The sequence below is a fragment of the Canis lupus genome, chromosome 25 (assembly GCF_003254725.2).
Source record: "Canis lupus dingo isolate Sandy chromosome 25, ASM325472v2, whole genome shotgun sequence".
NCBI classification, from domain to species: domain Eukaryota; kingdom Metazoa; phylum Chordata; class Mammalia; order Carnivora; family Canidae; genus Canis; species Canis lupus.
In genome coordinates this window covers 29,883,297-29,901,959 of record NC_064267.1, presented here as the reverse complement: position 1 = coordinate 29,901,959, position 18,663 = coordinate 29,883,297, and the positions used below count along the sequence as shown (strand labels likewise).

At 43.3% G+C, this 18,663-nt stretch overlaps 1 protein-coding gene across 7 annotated transcripts in view; it reads right to left on the bottom strand.

Annotated features, from left to right (window-relative positions):
* Positions 1-9,726: 9,726 nt before the first annotated feature.
* Positions 9,727-18,663, bottom strand: part of CCDC25 (coiled-coil domain containing 25) — a 39,027-nt gene continuing 30,090 nt past the window's right edge. For 3 of the 7 annotated variants that reach the window (XM_049100797.1, XM_049100796.1, XM_049100800.1), the window contains 3 exons: positions 17,593-17,689; positions 15,846-15,891; positions 11,166-11,269 (listed from right to left, as the gene is read on the bottom strand). In XM_049100797.1, the coding sequence (XP_048956754.1) occupies positions 15,865-15,891; positions 17,593-17,689 (124 nt within the window). In that variant the 3' untranslated portion in view covers positions 11,166-11,269; positions 15,846-15,864. Of the gene's footprint in view, positions 11,270-13,315; positions 13,387-15,845; positions 15,892-17,592; positions 17,690-18,663 lie in introns of all 7 variants that reach the window. The other 4 variants (XM_049100799.1, XM_049100798.1, XM_025463008.3 and 1 more) reach the window with 2 other exon arrangements.

Genomic DNA, 18,663 nt, shown 5'->3' with positions numbered 1-18,663 from the left:
AAATGTTGGATAGAAGTCACCATGAGACCTGTTTGGCTTCATGAGTAACTTTCTAATAGATACATGGCTTTAGATCTTTTTTTTTTTTTTTTTTTTTTTAAGACTTATTTATTTGAGACAGAGAGCATGAGCAGGAGGGGTAGAGGAAGGAGAGAGACTCTCCAGCAGACTCTGTGCTGAGTGTGGAGCCCAATGCAGGGCTCAACATGGGGCTTGATCTCATGCCCCTGAGATCACGATCTGAGCAGAAACCAAGAGTCAGGCACTTAACCTATTGTGCCACCTAGGCGCCCCTAGATAAATGGCTTTAGTAAGTACTGGGCTTCCTGTCTCCAAATGCATTCATGCTGACACTGGAAGAGTTCTGTTACCGGATTTCGTAAAGGGCACAGAAGATCATAATCAGCTTAGGTGACCTCCAAGGTCCCTTCCAAACTCCACTGGCTACATTTCTATGAAAATCCATAATTCTATGAAACCTGTGCATAAATGCTCACGAGGGAAAGCTAGAAGCTGAATCCGAAACAATAGAAATCTGTTTTTAAGTGTAGGCATTAGGTTTTGACAGCCATTTTCTTTTTAAATCAATACATGGAATTGGTTTAGAAGATTCAGGCACCTTCTACCCCACATTCTAAGATTTCAATGACAAAGAGCTTTGAGACCCCTCCCTCCCACCCACCCACGCACCAAAGCATAGCTTTTCCAGATGTGCTTCGAAAATCTTGGTGCTGGAGGGATCCTGGAGGTCGTGTGTTTCTCCACCCATACAAATGCAAGAACACAGTACCGACTCACAAAGGTGACAGCTGGAACTACAACTGCACCTACGCTGAGACCTGTGCTATTCCCTCCTGCCACCTGCTGGCCCTTCCCTTCAGGTCTCTTTTCTGCAGGACACTGGTGGTGTCTGCCCAGGAGAATTCATTTCCAGGAGGCGTCTGGCATCCAGAAGTCCTAGAGGGGAAAGGAAGGAGTTTCCCCTGACTGTAAGAGGAAAGCTTGGATGACTTCCAGTGGTTCTTATTCAATCTAAAAAAATCGGAACTTTGCAGATGACAATGATTGGAAGAGACCCTCAAACCTGTTCTAAGCCAGCCCTCAAGTGAGAGCCCACAGACAGGCCTGGTTTGGCTCAGGCGTGTTGAATAATTCTGAGCTAACATATACAAATTTGACTTAAAAATCAGATGCATGATGTAATTTGCTATTGGATATTCACGAAGTTGTAAAGCTCAGAGCAGTATGTAGGTGAGTACACCCACATTTCAGTTACAAGACACTCCAATAATGAGATTACAATAGTACCAGTCACAAAAGGCCTGAACCTGTTTTATCTACCTTTCTAGCCTCTGCTAGATCCACTGAGATCACTTCAGCTTCTAAGAGCCAGCCTCTAGGGAAGAGAGAAGCAGCTGGAAGAGGTAGTGACCAGTCAGACCTAAGCTAGCAGGTGAGTTGAAGTTTTGAATTATATTTGGGATTCAAGTTTTGATTTAAATGATAACATTTTTTCATACCTAAAAGGAAGTTGTAATTTTGAAATGGAACGTTCCTATTCTGGGCATTTGATCAGAAAGTCATGGAGTCTGACCTATTGGTCCAATACGTCATCAAAAGGTGGACAAGAGAACCCAGAGTTCTGCTGAAGAAAGGCCTAGAAGGAAACAGCCACTTCTTGTTTCCTGTTCTATCAATTTCAGCCCCTCTGATGAATCCATTAATAAAATCTTGTTTCCCCCTGGTGATTGTTGGCCAGAGCTGAGAAGCAGCCACTCCCTTCAGAAGCTCACTCGTGGTGTGTGTATGTACTTGCCCGCCTTGCCGGCCCTTGTTCCCATCACCTGCCTGACCCCCATGCACTGGAATTTACCCTGCTCTCATCCTAGTTCTCATTTTCCAGTGGGCAAAAGGAAGCCCAGAGGGGACAGCTGACTTATGCTGGGTCACATAGAAAAGGAGCTGAGTTTTATCCTAAAACCCCCACTCCTAAAGGTAAAATCTAGGCATGGAGGGATGCCTGGGTGACTCAGTGGTTGAAAGTCGGCCTGCGGCTCAGATCATGATCTGGGGGTCCTGGGATGGAGTCCCACATCAGGCTCCCCATGGTGAGCCTGCTTCTCCCTCTGCCTATGTCTCTGCCTGTCTCTGTGTCTCTCGTGAATAAATAAATAACATCTTTTTAAAAAATAAAAAATAAACAAAATCTAGGCATGGAAATGGTGTACAGTTCCCTTTCCTTCACATTCCTGTGCCCATCCCCACCCAGACTAGATCTTTCCTCCCTTTCCTTCTGTCACAGGAGGAAGAAGCACTGGGATGCTGGGTAGTGAAGGTAGCAAGTGGTGGGGGCAGTCACAGGGGCATTGGGACAAGGACATCTTGAGTTGCTTGAGGCCAGTTTTGTCCTCATCACCTCCTCTACCACCCCAAACTGAGATGAAAGCAAGCAGATCTCTTCCTTCCTTGTGTTCCTTCTCCCCTGAGCTCAGATTGAACTAGAACACAGGAGTTCATCAAGAGACAATCTGCCCTTTTACTTGGTGTCCAAGCAGACTTTGTTTTGTGGGTGGGGACACCAAGGCACTCCTAGTCCTCTTGTTCCTCTCCATTTCGGAACTCATTACCTGGCCTAAGCCCCAGTAACCAGGTGTGATGTCTGGGAAGTGGCTAGGCATTTTGGATTAGGTGCCCCAGGAGGCAAAGGTAGAGAGAAGCCTCTCCTCCCTCCTTAGCTGGACATAGTCACCCAAGAAGTGGGCAGAATTACCAAGCCGGCCTGAGTCCAGACAGAGAAATTCTACCTTTGATAAAAAACAAAAAACAAACAAAAAACCACCCCAAAACTGGTAACATTGGTTGCCTCCAAGAAGGAACTGAGAACACATCACTCTGTACCCTTTTCTTCTCTTAAATAGTGTTTATTTGTTAGAGTAGTTTTAGGTTCACTGCATAATTGAGCAAAGATACAGAGCTTTCCAATTTCCACCTACCCCCACACCTACACACAGCCTCCCCCATTATCAACTTCCCACCAGAGGGGTACATTTGCTACCATTGATGAACATCCACTGACACGTCATAATCACCCAGAGTCCAGTTTACCTTATGGTTCATTCTTGGTGTAGAGTCTACGGGTTTGGACAAATGTATACTGACATGTATCCACTCTAGTTATCATACAGAGTATTTTCATTGACCTAAAAAAATCTCTGTCCTCTGCCCTTTTACACCTTTTGAATTCTGAACCCTGTGTACCTAATTCATAGAAATGCAAACATTTTTTAAAATATTTTATTTATTTATTCATGGGAGGCAGAGGGAGGAGAAACAGGCTCCATGCTGGGAGCCCGATGTGGGACTCAATCCCAGGACCCTGGGATTACGCCCTGGGCCGAAGGCAGATGCTCAACTGCTGAGCCACCCAGGTGTCCCTGAGTAAGAACATTTTAAACATTCTTCCCAACTCAGAATCCTAGGAGATCCTGGGGGTGGGGGGCCCTTCTCCAGTGGAGATCATTCACAGCGCCTGGAGGCAAGAGTGGGCAAGCTGAAGTGAGGGAGGGTTTGAGTTTCCTGCACTTTCTTAATCCCTGCTATATGAGCAGTTGTCTGAAAAGTGAGGAAGAAAAAGTCCAGGTAATCACCATGTTGTTCTGCTCACCAAAGTTTTACTCTATTACAAATCTTCAATCATTAACTGGTTTTAAACATGGCGGATAACGGTTTTCACCATGGCAGAAGAGGGACCAAGCAGAGCCTCACTTTGGGGGTGAGGGGACAGGAATATGGACCACCTTCTCCCTTCTTATTGAAAAAAGAAATATTTTCTAACTATGGGCATCCATAAAGCTTTCTCTGTGACCAAATTTAAGCTTTGTCTATTTGAAAACTTCCACCCCTTTCCAAAGACTTTTTTTTCCCCTCATGAAGCATTTTAATAACATCCCAGAGAAGGCCAGGGAGAAGGAATTTCACAGTGTCTGAGCAGAGAGCCATAACTTCAGCCCCTCCTGCAGCAAAGGCAGTAGAAAGACCAGGCTGACCCTGGGAAAAGGCAGGGGCAGCAAAGACCAGGCCTGGCAGGGTGGTGGGAGAAGCCACAAAACTTGCCACTTGCTAGGAGCTCCGGAAGCACCTTTGGGGAGGCTGGGACATGATGGTGGGTGGGGTTGCTCAGGGGATGCTTTCACATCCAACATTCACACCTCTTGACAGCAACTTTGGGAAGTCTCACGCCCATTTTGCATATGAGGAAATGAAGCCTCTCAGAAGTGAGGTGGATAGACCAGCAGACAGCAAAGGCAAGGAGAGGAGGGCCCACACAGTTTCATGTGAGGTCGGAGCAGAACTGTCAGCACAGGGGTCCCCACAGTGACATCCTCATATAAGCCAATGTATAGTGGCCGGCTGAAGATGGGCCGGTTGCTGTACTGGTTGATGTAGGTGATCTTCCCTTTGGCATAACCAACATGGTCAGGCACTCTCACTGGCAAAGAGGTCAAAGTCATAGTGGTGCACCATCTCAGTCCAGGGCGACAGCCCCCTTGATGTGAATGTCGCTTTCACTTGGACAGAGGGAGGGGAGATATGAGGTACTGGGAGTCATTCCCTACTGGTTATACCTTGAACATGCTGTCCAGGCTCAAGCTGCTAACTCTATACAGTCCTCTTCCCAAGGGCCATAGGGCAGGGATGAAGGAACAGTGGAGCTTAGAAACCCTGCCAGAAGAAATGGGAGTTTGGAGAGGTTGATTAAGCCACCCAAGGTCAAACATGATGTTGGAGGCAGTGAGGATAAAAGTCCAGGCCCAGCTCTCAGGCTGGGGTGCCTTCCAGGCTGAGGGAAGTGGGGTCAGGGCATCCCCTGATTGCAGCTCCAGTGCAATTTGAGTTACCAGAGCAAACAGAGAGGGTAACGCTGAGCACTCCAGGGCCAAATCCGAGTGGATACTGGCAGGTGAGGCCAAGCAGGGAGTTGCCCCGAGGAGTGGAGTTTTGAACTGGCTTATGAATGAAGGGAAAATGAACTAGAAGAGCTCCAAGACTTTTTTTTTTAACTTTTTTTTTTTTAAAGATTTTATTTATTTATTCATGAGACACTCACACACACACACACACACACACACACACACACACACACAGAGGCAGAGAAACAGGCAGAGGGAGAAGCAGGCTCCATGCTGGGAGCCCCATGTGGGTCTTGATCCAGGGACTCCAGGATCACGACCCCCGGCCGAAGGGAGGCACTAAACTGCTGAGCCATCCAGGGGTCCCTCCAAAGGCTCTTAAAGCAATTCTAGTTTAGGCTAAGTTACATACGTCTCACGTTAATACTGAGGACATTAACGATATAAAAGAAAAAGTCAAGTCTTAAAGGGACAGAGCAAAGCTGAGGGCTTCACCACAGAAGAAAATTCTGGGAAGACTGAGCTGGGTAAAGGGCACTGCCTCTAACAATATTTTTCTCTTGACCTTTTTCAGTCTGTGGTTTAGACCTGCTGACCCTGGATTTGGCCGAGGAGCTAGAAAGGTTCAAGACTAACGGACCAGCCTTGAGTGGCTGAAAGATCCTATTCTCCGAACAGATCCCAGGAATCAGAAGCAAAGGTTAGCTTGTTCTATGCAAGGCAGACTGCAGAAGCAGAACCCAAAATACCAGCAGGAGAGCGGGCGCCTAAGGCCTCAGCCAGGCAGGATGTGAAATGTCAGGCCATTAGTCTTACATTTTTACTGCAGTGGTTACAGGATGGGGTTGATGTGGGAATGAAAACACATACTGACCTAGGAGATTTTTTTTTTTCAGCCTTAAATATCGACGCCCACTCACCAGTTGGAAACAAGTAAACATAAGATAGGAAGGGTGAGCCTTCATTTCCCTTGGCCTCCATTCCTTGGCTATCGACAGACAAAGGCAGAAAATGCCAGGTCAGTGCCAGTCCGGTGCCTGCCAACAGCAGAGAAGTTTCTTATTTCATCTGGCTCCGGGGCAGAACTACAGTCACAACCACTAAGGTGGGAAGTTCCTCAAGTAAGTGATACTGTGAAATCAGAAAGAATGAAGCAATCAACGTGAGCCAGAAAAAGAGGTTAGATCTATTTTAATTATAAACTGCAGTTACCATATGGTGTAAGATGGGTATTTGTATTTTCAGTGGACTCCCGAGTCCACCAGGTATATGCATGGATCTCTACAGTTTGGATGTAAGAATTCTGGTTTCAACCTATATTCCCCGTATCAGTTAATTTACTCAGAAATTGAAATCCAAGAACTTTCATAGCTAAGGCAGTTACAACCAAAAGTAAGCATTGCCCCGACTAGTGAGAAATAGGACTCAAATGTCTTCTAATAATCATTTAAGAATTCATATATGCAGGATCCCTGGGTGGCTCAGCGGTTTAGCGCCTGCTTTTGGCCCAGGGCGCGGTCCTGGAGTCCTGGGATCGAGTCCCACTTTGGGATCCCGGCATGGAGCCTGCTTCTCCCTCTGCCTGTGTCTCTGCCTCTCCCTCTCTCCATCATGAATAAATAAAAAAAAATCTTAAAAAAAAAAAAAGAATTCATATATGCTTTTGCAGCTGAGAGCGACACTTGACTGTTTCTGCAGCTCCCTCCACCCCAGGACTTCTCCCTGCAGATGCATTCAGGCACAGAGCAAGCACCAGCACGGAAAGGGTGAATCTGTAAAGAACACTGGTCCAAAGCCACTACATTCTTTTTTTTTTTTTTACATTTCTATTTATTTTTTTATTTTTATTTTATTTTATTTTTTTGTTTTTTTAATTTTTTATTGGTGTTCAATTTACTAACATACAGAATAACCCCCAGTGCCCGTCACCCATTCACTCCCACCCCCCGCCCTCCTCCCCTTCCACCACCCCTAGTTCGTTTCCCAGAGTTAGCAGTCTTTACGTTCTGTCTCCCTTTCTGATATTTCCCACACATTTCTTCTCCCTTCCCTTATATTCCCTTTCACTATTATTTATATTCCCCAAATGAATGAGAACATATAATGTTTGTCCTTCTCCGACTGACTTACTTCACTCAGCATAATACCCTCCAGTTCCATCCACGTTGAAGCAAATGGTGGGTATTTGTCATTTCTAATAGCTGAGTAATAATCCATTGTATACATAAACCACATCTTCTTTATCCATTCATCTCAAAGCCACTACATTCTTTACGGGTACCATTTCAGGGCGCCTGGGTGGCTCAGTTGGTTCAACTTGGGACTTCAGCTCAGGTTATGATCTCAGGGTCCTGGGATGGAGCCCCACCACAAGCTTCCTGCTCAGTGAGGAGTCTACTTCTCCCTCTGCCCCTCCCCGACTTGTGCTTTCTCTCTCAAATAAACAAAATCTTAAAAAAAAAAAAAAAAAAAAAAAGATACCATCCCAGCAAGTCTTCACATATGTAGCCTCATCCTGGTTAAAATCTCAGCAGACCCCTAGGAATTCGAAGGCAGGGTATCAAGTTGTAAATTTCAAATAACAGTGCTCAATCCTGGCCCTTGAGCTCCAGGCTCTCTGCTTCTCTTCCTGGAACTCTTGGGCAATCTTCCCTTCACCCTGATGTATTCCTTTCCTCCTGCTAAGAAGCAAACCTGACCATTTAGAGGGTGTCATTTCAGGCAGCCACCAACCTCCTTCTTCTTACTCATCTAAAAGAAGTATGCACATCCCATCAGTGAGGCAGAGGCTTGGGGAAGCAAAGTGAAAAGTAAAATCACACACACACACTTGGTTCTACTCAAACTAAAAGCTTTTATTGTATTTTACATATTGCTCATCTCGGATGTGATGGATATGTAGTTGGCATCTTCTCGTTCGTGAAATGACAAGAGTGCACATAAAGCCTCCTGCCCCGTGCTGGGCCCACGGGTGCCGAGCAGAGAAGAGGTCTAAGTGAAACTGGAACGGGAGCCTGCTTGGGCGCTGGCAGTGGTGTCCTCATTTCTGAGCTGCCATACTTATTGCAGTTAGAGGGGTTGAGAGGAAATGTAGCTTGGAATTTCAGTTTCTAATTTTACACTTCCGATTATATTATAGTTTGATTGTTTATAGGCTTCTTTAAAATCAAAGTTTGCCCACTCACTTGACCATGATCATTCTGAGCATGGGTTTTGTCATTCACGATGCCATATTTGAAATCAAACAGAGAAAAGGCAGGCTTCAATATCACTAGAAGGGTGTTCTATTTCCCTGTCCTGTGAAGTTTCCCCTAGAACCTATTCTAGCCCAGAGACCAAGGGCTTTGCCTCTCAGAGGCGAAGATGGGGGGTCCAGGGGAGAGCTCTGGTCCAGAGCTGGAGGCTAGAGCTGATGTCTTCCTACTCCTGCCCTGTGTACACCTGACATCTTCCTTTTTTTTAAAAAAAAAGATTTTATTTATTTATTTATGAGAAAGAGAGAGAGAGAGAGGCAGAGACACAGGCAGAGGGAGAAGCAGGCTCCATGCGGGGAGCCTGACGTGGGACTTGATCCTGGGTCTCCAGAATCACACCCTGGGCCGAAGGCAGGCGCTAAACCGCTGAGCCACCCGGGCTGCCCCACCTGACACCTTCCTTTCTGAGTGGGGCAACCCCTGGCTCTGAACAGTTAAAAGGCTCAGCAAAAGCTGTGCTAGGAGAAAGAGTTAAATATAAAACAATAAAAATAAACAAGAGCTACTGCCTTCAGCTAGTTTGTTGCCTATTCTGCTAATGTCAAACAAAACCTTCCATACTTTGGTAAGTAAGCTTCCCCATATGCGTTTCAGCACCAGCACTGTGTCTGATCTCCTTCGGCCCAAGATCTTGACCCCAGATCAACAAAGGCTGATAAGAAATGGATTCTACAGCTGTTAAGAATAAAACAGAGGCGACTTTGTTTAACAAATTAAACGATAATGTGAACCTCACCCGCAGCCTGCAGATCTGAGTAGGGAAATGAGACACAGTTAAAAAGAGACACCCTCAGGACCCATGGATCTGATCAAGGGCACAGCTCATCAAAATAATGATTAGGAATTTTCCTATAGGAAGTATAGTTAACAGGCCACTAGGAAGAAAGATGGCTTTAGGGCCAACAGTGTGACCTGTAACGCCCTGTACGGAACCAACACCCTCAAGAGAACAGGTCCTTGCTTTTCTTTTTTTTAGGAACATGGGTGCTGGGGAAAAGACTGCCCAATACACAGAGCCACTCAGGAAGCTTGAGAGCTAGGAATTCAACTAAGAGAATGCAGAGGAGAGGCTCTGACATTTTAAACCAGTGTGAGGTGATAATTAGGATATGTTCAACATTTAGACCCCAGGATCTCTCACACTACACTAAAAACAGTCATCTATTTCAAAAGCTCTAACCATATCTGCTGTCATGGCGGGGGTGGGGGGGGCCATGGTACAGGGGAGTCCTTCAGCAGCAGTGGCAGGCTGAGGGGACACAGGTGATGCCAGAGCCAAGATCCCCCTGTTCTAGATGTTTGCCACAGTGTGAAAGATGTGCCTCTGGTGGCGGGCAGGGGCCGTGTGCGTTTCCACTCAATCCAGAGAGGGTTTGGGAAAGGTCATCCCCTCGGACCCCGTGGGCATCTGAGGGAGAGACACACGTGGCAGTGAGGGAGATAGAGGATAGCTTCTAGAAGCTGCCATGCTGAGCTAAGATGGATGAGGATTTTTTACAGCCAGGTCACCCCAGAACCAGTGTGGGGATGGGGATAAAGAGCACATTCTAAGAGTTCATATATTAATGTCCTTCCAAATAGAAAATGATTCTTTATTTTTACATTTCTAAAATCATGGAACTCCAGGCTGAATGTTATTAGACACAGACACACACATACACACATACACACAATCACTAATTTCTGGAGTCATCTCCCATATCTCCCCTCTCAAAATCTGGCTGAGGTATGCCTCAGGGCAATTTTCCAGTTCAACCTCACACACCAACTTGGGATAAATAGAAACACTGAAGTCTTTAGTTTTACCCACAGTTCCAAAGTGCTCTTACAGGTAGAGTATTTGTTGGAGAAGGATAACTTTTGCTGGGCTAGAATACAGTTAAGAATAAAAAGTTTGTGTAGAGTTCTGGGTGTGGTTAAAATATGAATTTGTATGCCTCCTGACCTGCAGGCTTTTCTTCTTCCCCTTTCATGTTTTGTTTTATCTCTTCCTACAGGGATTGCAATAAAAATACACCTTCTATTCAGAATCCCCCTGGAGAGTAGGTGGTTCAGATGAGGAGTCCTGTTACCTATTACATTACTGGACCTACAACTGAGAAATCTGAACTCTGGAGATACAACTCAAAGTAAATATTATTTCAAGGTAAATAAACAAGTTAATTTGTTGGCTCGTAAAATGCCTCATTCTTTCTAAAAGTATAACCCCAATGTGGGACTTTCGCTTTCTGCTGCATCCCCAGGCAAAAATCAGGTAACTTACACATTCTGAAAATGATTCAGATCATGCTTCCCCATATCTTCCCTTGGCGCTGAGACATGGCTCTGGAGCCTGAAGTTGTACGTATGTGGCTTGGGTTACTAGGTGCTCGGGTAAACACTGCTACATGCTCAACTTTGATTAAGGTGGACTACTTCTCTAAGCATGATGGTACCTAGGGGGAGGCCCTCGCTCAGAGAACGGATGTGCAAGACAGAAGCCAGGACAAAATGAGAGCCGCGGACAACTCTGCAAAGAGACTCACCCGGCACAATGGGACGAGAATGCTGAAGCCAGCAATCTTCTGAAAATATCACTATCACCATCAAAACCCATAAGCATTTTTGTTCTAGTCAGGAAATGAGGGTTGAGGGCAACGTTCGCATATATTGCTCACTGATACATTCTTCTTAACAGAAGTGAAGCTATTTTAAGAAATATGAAAAGTTTTTCAAGACATCTGTTTTCAGGGACAGATCACAGGAACAAATACTTTGCAGAGCTGGTTTGTTCTAAAGTCTATCCCAGAAATAGGGGCAGCCAACTTTCATGAGGTACCAAGACATGTTTCAGCAAAAATATTTTCACTTTCCTAAAGTTATATGCTGTTTTCAAGTCCAAATATATTATAAATATCTGATCCTTTTCTGTCAGCAAAAAAGGGAACACTTTTTTTTTTTTTTAACTCCAACGTTGGTAGTATTTGTGCAGAATGAAGGTAGAATTTGTTTTTTTTTGTATCTCTGAATACAGGTGAAATCAGACCATCTGAAACTGTCCTGCAATTCACATCTTTCAAAGGTCCTTTCCTCCATTCACATGAATTCATCAGAGTCATTGCCGTCCTGTAGAAAACAAAAAGGTGAAACTGTAAAAGCTTTCAAAATAAATAACTCAATTTTTAAAATGTACACAATTATTAAGTAACAAGCTTCCTTATGCGTAACTGCAGAGTTCAGAAAGTAAAATCATTACATGCACTCACCACCTCTCTATCTTAAAGTAGGAGTTGAATTTCTACGGTGTCCTAATATGGCCTGAATTACATATAGCAACAAGTGCCCGACGGTTTCCAAATTATGAAGTAAAGGTTCACCTGGCCTAGGATAGGGCGTAGTAAGTGTGACACAAAGAAAACGGATTGCTCCTTCAACAAACATACCAAAATATGAATCCAAGCAGATCCTGCCTCATATCCTTATGCCACCAATGCTGCCAATAGGCTAACACATTTTTTACCTGAATTCCATTATTTTGAACCTCAAGGTTGTCACAAAATGGATATTTTTCTTCTTCTTCTTTTTTTTAATAGAAAAAGTGATTAGGAAGCCATAGGCTACTACCAAGTTAGGTGGCCTGACAAGTTTAATTAAAAAATCTTACATGATATGTGTGTATATATATGTATATATACATATCATATATATATACTGATATATATACACATTATACACACACACACACACACACACACACACACACTGATATATATAATCAGTATAAAGGCACTGATTTTACTGTGTGGCTTAGAGACAAGTCCTAAAGACCAAGGACAAGAGTAGAGCTCCAGACTCCTTTCTGAGCTATTGCACACCCTGAAAAAACTGCTCTGGATGCCAACATTCACTAAATGTCTAAGTCTGGGACATTTGCTTGCAAATGAACTTATCCCTTATCCCTTGCTGCAGCTTCTCTTACCCATGGCCTGATACCTGAGCTGTTAGAGAAGGGGAGAGAGGGCTCAGGGTTCCAGATGTATACACTCTGCTCCTTCTTAATAGCTCTTAGTAAAGACAGAAATATAGGCAGGAAACGATGGTTTCTGAAGTCTGGTGTGATCTCCAGTTCCCTTCAATGAGCACAACGAACTGAGGCCACAGTAAAAATGCTTTTGATAGTTGTATGAAGAGCGAACTAATTGGTGTTCTATACAAGAACTGGAACTGTGACTGTCCTGGAGTCAGTCCTAAGCAGAAATCCTAGCATTAAAGATGTTCAAAGAGTCACCATCTAGCATGGAAGGTAAGTATTAGATCCCAAACACTGGGAAAAACACTCTTAAGATAATTTGGGTTGGTGACAATGAAAGTCTGTCACTCCCTAGGCTGTGAGTCAGATTTGCAGGGTGTCTGTCCCACGTGTCTGCTGGTAGTTGGGGATTATGGTATCTTTTAAATATACATTTGAGGGATCCCTGGGTGGCGCAGCGGTTTGGCGCCTGCCTTTGGCCCAGGGCGTGATCCTGGAGACCCGGGATCGAATCCCACGTCGGGCTCCCGGTGCATGGAGCCTGCTTCTCCCTCTGCCTATGTCTCTGCCTCTCTCTCTCTGTGTGTGTGTGTGTGTGTGTGACTATCATAAATAAATAAAAATTAAAAAAAAATAAATATACATTTGAGATTCAAGACTTAATGTGAACTCCTTTTTTGTTGTTGTTGTTAAGAAAGAGAGAGCATGTGTGAGAACAGGGAGTAGGGAAGGGCAGAGGGAGAGAGAGAATCCCAAGTAGGCTCCAGCATGGACATGGGGCTTGATTCCATGACACTGAGATCATGACCTGAGCTGAAATCCCAAGTTTAACCAACTGAGCCACCCAGGTGCCTCTATTTGGACAATTTTTACATTTACCTTTACTTTAAGAGTCAATATGTTTTTCAATACAGCAAGACAAGCTTCCTGTCATCCACCTATAAAGTGATTAGCAAATAAAACTGAATTGAAAGGAACTATTTACTAATACCAAATTTAGAAAGATTAGGAAGAAGTTACCGACTGAAGAGGATTATTCTAAATAGGAGAACAAAAGCTCAAAATTAAAATCAACTTCAGAGTGGAAGATTAACATTTTTCCTGATGATTTTATATAAGCCAAATTAAAACTCAAATCCTACCTTACATAAACACAAAGCTGCATCTGAAGATCAAGTGATCATGGAGGCAAACTGAATAAGGTCTGTATCCCCTAAACAGAAGATGGTTACAAGGAGAATTAAGACCTATCCTTTTGGGGATGCCTGGGTGGCTCAGCGGTTTGGTGCGTGTCTTTGGCCCAGGACGTGATACCTGAGTCCCAGGATTGAGTCCCATATCGGGTTCCCTGCATAGAGCCTGCTTCTCCCTCTGCCTGGGTCTCTGCCCCCGCCCCCCCTCTGTGTCTCTCATGAATAAATAAATAAAATCTTAAAAAAAAAAAAAAAAAAGACCTATAGACCTATCCTTTTGACGTATGGGGGAAAGCTGTTAAGAGTCCTTCCATTGCGAGAAAGAGTAAAAACACCCAATGGAAGACTTTCTTGGAAATGTGAATCTGATTGAAACCTGGAGCTCAGGAGAGGAAGAGGAAAGGTAATAGTAGTCCTTTGGTCTACAAAACTGACTTGCTAACCCTAGAGCTTTTAACATCTGTCGCTAATGAGATCATGTATTAATGTGTATACAGAACATGTGTGTGTGTGTATATATATATATGCATCTGTATTAATTCCAGAATGTCCATATTTTTAAAATCCACAATGATGGAAATGAATATGCCTCAGATTAACATAATACAGGTGCCAGATTTCTGCTGGAAAATAGCCTCTACATAAAAGAAATTCTGATAAGCAACAATAACCCACAACAAAGACATTAGACTGAGAGTATGTTAAAGAATTCTGCTTCACTGTGAAGCTGTTTTAAGAGTTCCAAGAAATCTAAGAGTAGTTTTCAGAAGGGATTAAATACATATCATCATTAATCCTGAAACTCTGTCCCACAAACAGCAACTAAAAACTATAGTGATAAGAAATAACAATGACCGTTTCTATTCAGAGATAACTTTCACATATACATCTTTGTTTATATTTTAGCACAGACCCAGGAAGTAACAGGTCCCCCTTCCACTGCTGATGAATAATCCCTCAGAGAGGTTAAAGAACTTTCTCAGGCTTATCTACTTAATAAACGACAGCTTAGGACTCTACCCTTCAAATTCAAGGCTGTATTTAATTATATAATGCTATTCCTGAATTTTTCAGGAATAAATTACAAAGCTACATCTCTGACTCTGACAAAGGAGCCTCATAAATTCAGAGATAGGAATAAGAATATTGTTCTTATGAACAAGGTAAAATCCTACTAACAACCCCAAGTGATGAATTACCCTATGGGGTTTGACTAGATGACCTTTAAGAGAGCTTAAATTCTGTTAATTATTTCTAAGCATCTAAGGCAGTAGTGTTTAACGCTATTTTCTGTGATGGTGGAAATGTTCAATTTCTGCACTGTCCAATATGGCAACCACTGGACCACAAGTGGCTACTATGACTGAGAAACTGAGTTTTTAAAGGAAATCAAATTTTAATTACATTTAAATGACCACATGTAATTAGAGGCGAGTATCCTGAACACCACAGATCTGAAGTGTATAGAGTTGACTCCTGAACAACATGTGTTTGAACCACATGGGTCTACTACTCACACAGCTTTTTCAATAAATATGATTTGGGGCTCTAAATGTATTTTCTCTTCCCTATGATTTTATGGTCTTTTCTCTAAGCTGACCAGATTGCGTGAATATGGTACACAGTACACATAACATACGAAATATGTGTCAACTGACTGTTTACGTTACAGGTAAGGCTTCTGGTCAATAGTAGTTAAAGTTCTGGGGAAGTCAAAAGTTATATGCAGATTTTCAACTGTGTAGAGGGGGTTGATGCCCAAACCCGTGTGTTGTTCAAGGGTCAATTGTATTTATAAACTATGCTACATGCAAAGTAACAGCAAACATATCCACCCAGTTTCAATTTTTTGCAGCTTGTTAAGTAATAGCTAAATTGTGCGCCATCCATTTCAAAATAGATTTTCAGAAGATAGTACTCTGGGACAGTAAGTCCCTGACATAGTTCCAATAAAATTATTAGATGCTGATGCTAAGAAAATTCCTTCAGTACTCTAATATGGAGCTCCATGTCTCCTTATCTGAGGTCCCGAAGAGCATGAAATCAATGCTGTCACTTAGGCTGCAGGTAAGATCTTGGGGTTAATATTTTGATTTTATCTTTTAATTGAAGGTGACAATTTTGTTTTCAGTTGTTATAATACAGAATTTACAGTCACATTAATATAGAATATTAATAAGGGCACTTCTGCATGTAGCACTAGAAAAAGGGAAATAAGGTTCAGGAAAGTGCTGGAACAGACCTGCACTCCACAACAAATTCCAACAGTCTTTTTCCATGAGATGACCTACTTAAAAACACGTGAGAAGTCCGCAGGGAAGGAGGGATGGTGCCTAATAGAATCCACTTGAATGTTTGATGGTTGCCAAATCACGCCAAGCCATCAGCAACATGTGAATCAGTATTGACTAGTCACCCAATTATTAAAAACTCTTAATTATTTCACAGCACAACACTGAAGCAAATAACGTGAACATACCTGATTTGAAGACATGTTCTCAACTTTCATCAATGATGAATAGCTCCTAGAAGAAAAAAACATTTACATTGTTTATCCAGAGGTGCCTGGGTGGCTCAGTCAGTTAAGTGTCTGACTCTTGATTTTGGCTCAGATCATGATCTCAGGGTCATGAGATTGAGCCCTGCGTTGGGCTCTGTGCTAGGCATGGAGCCTGCTTAAGATACCCCCCCAAAAAAAAGATTCTCTCCCCAAATCCCTCTGCCCTTCCACCCCCTCTCTAAAAATAACTAAATTAATAAAATAAGGCTGTCCAGCCAGAAGTATTTCGTGAACATGTGCCATGAATCCAGCACTGTTGAGGGTCTTTTGGAGGAAAATACGATCCCCGCCCTCAAGAAGATTGCAACAAAAAAAGGGTAGATATCTACGAACAGTAAATAAGATGTGTACTACATGTGATAGTCTACAAAGTGCTTGCTCATACTCATTTCATGTCACTTCCACAGTACCGTGAGGTAGATGACATTATTTAGATGAGGCAACCCATCTATGGTCAAGAGCAGACAGGATCCCTAGCTGGGGCAGACTGCCCAGAATGTAGAGGCTACAGGAACTCATGAGGAGATGAGTCAGCACCCAAAGGGAGCCTAACCAGTGTGGAGGATGATTGAATGATGGCAGAGACAGATCCAGAGAATGGTAGGAGTGAAGACAAAGAGACAGTATTTGTAATGATGTCTCAAATCAATTCAAGAATCTGAAGGCAAAGTACTGAGAAATTTGTCTGGATATGTGGGCCCAATTATGCTGTCCTATGTGTGAGCTAACACAATTGGCAAGAAGTTACAACATAGGATGGAGTAGAGAGACACGTGAGATTTAATACATATTTACTGAATATCTGGGATGTGTAAAGCCCTGTGCTAAGCCTGGGTGAAGGAAAGATGGGAAGAAAACAGAAAATGATGAATAAGACAGAGCATAGCCTCAAAGAGCCTACCAGGAGGGGAGATAGGACCTATTCAGCCATAACCATGCAAAAAATTCAACTAAAAACACACAGAGGGACACCTGGGTCGGTCAGTGGTTGAGAGACTGCCTTTGGCTCAGGGTGTGATCCTGGAATTCCGGGATCAAGTTCCACATTGGGCTACCTGCGGGGAGCTTGTTTCTCCCTCTGCCTGTGTCTTTACCTCTTTCTCTGTGTCTCTCATAAATAAATAAATAAAATCTTAAAAAACAAAACAAAACAAAACACAGAGACACAGGAAAGTGATCCCATAATACCAGTGTTTTAAAAAGAATAATCTTGGGGCGCCTGGGTGGCTCAGTTGGTTAAACATCTGCCTTTGGCTTAGGTCATGATCCTGGGGTCCTGGGATTGAGCCCCATGTTAAGCTCTCTGCTCAGTGGAGAGCCTGCTTCTTCTCCCTTTCCCTCTGCCTGCCACTCTACCTGCTTGTGCTATCAAATAAATAAATAATAATAAAAAAAAAGAATAATCTGTATCAGATAGAAGGGAGAGAGAAAGGAAATTAAGGCAAGGAGAGAAGTTAATAATAATAGTACCTACCATTTAACAAGCATCCTTTATTTGCTAGACCTGTTCTATATACTTCATAAATTACTGCTAATCAGGCAACTGCCTTATAAGGTGAGGGACAGTATCCGGCCTACTGAAGACACAGGAGGCAGTCAGGGAAGTTAGGGAAGTTGTCCAAGGTCTCCCAGCTAACTAGGGGGAGAAGCTAGCGTCTGAACCCACCATCGGACTCTTGAGCAGCTCACACTCCTGCCAACATGCCTCAGTCCGCCGCAATGTCCCCAGCAGAAGGCATGAATCCATGCTGTTAACAGCTGTCCTGGTAAGAAGGGATAAATCTAAGAGGAATCGACGAGGATATCAAGGTTTCTAGCTTGGGTGGTTTGAAGGAAGTAATGCTACAGTTGAGAGAAATGGGAAGGTGTTGCAAAGCAGGTATGCTTGGGTTGGGGCATGTCGCATATGAAGTAATGGCAAGACATCCAAGTAGAGAATATGAACTGCCATTTTACCAAGTAGAGAATACGAAACGGAAAACTGAGGAGAGGGAAGGAGAACTGTCCCATTTAGAGACAACCATCTGGGAGACATCTCTCTGGGAGAGATTAGGTGATGCTTGTCAGAGGAGGTGGTATCTATAAGAAATACACAGGTAAGATCGACAAGCTGCATGAACAGAAAGAAAAGAGGCATACTGAGCACAAAGTGGATAGAGCAGGGAACCTCAATCCTGGCTGCATTTTAAAACTGCCTAGTGAAGATAGGCATCCACAAGCCATGTTCAAGAACCACTAGGTCTGAGTGCTCACTTCAATGAAAGCAACATACAGATTTAGATTTAGCCTTGTTAGTCACACTTTTCCTCTGAGTGACCTGTCTCATACATCCAACTGCCTATCTGATGTTTTGGATACCTCAAGATATTTTCAGATTCATATATCCCCTCACAACTCATGGTCCAAAAGCAGTTTGGTTCTTTCCCAGTATTCCCTCAACTCAAAGAATGGTTCCACCATCCATTCCTGCTCACACACCAGAAACCCAGGAGTCACTCTTTTCCCCTGCCCATGGCCCCAACCCAACCTAGCTTCAAATCTTCTAACTATTCACACATTAACAATCTTGCTAAAGTAATCTTTGCCTCCAAATCAAGCTCATGTTACTGTTGAAACTGATGATACATTCAGTTGTGACTTGCCATTTTACTTGGGTCTTGTCCTGGTCTTGACTTCCATCACCTGAGTCTTGGGTTCAAATTCCGACCTCTCAGACTCCCAATTTTTAAATATCTCT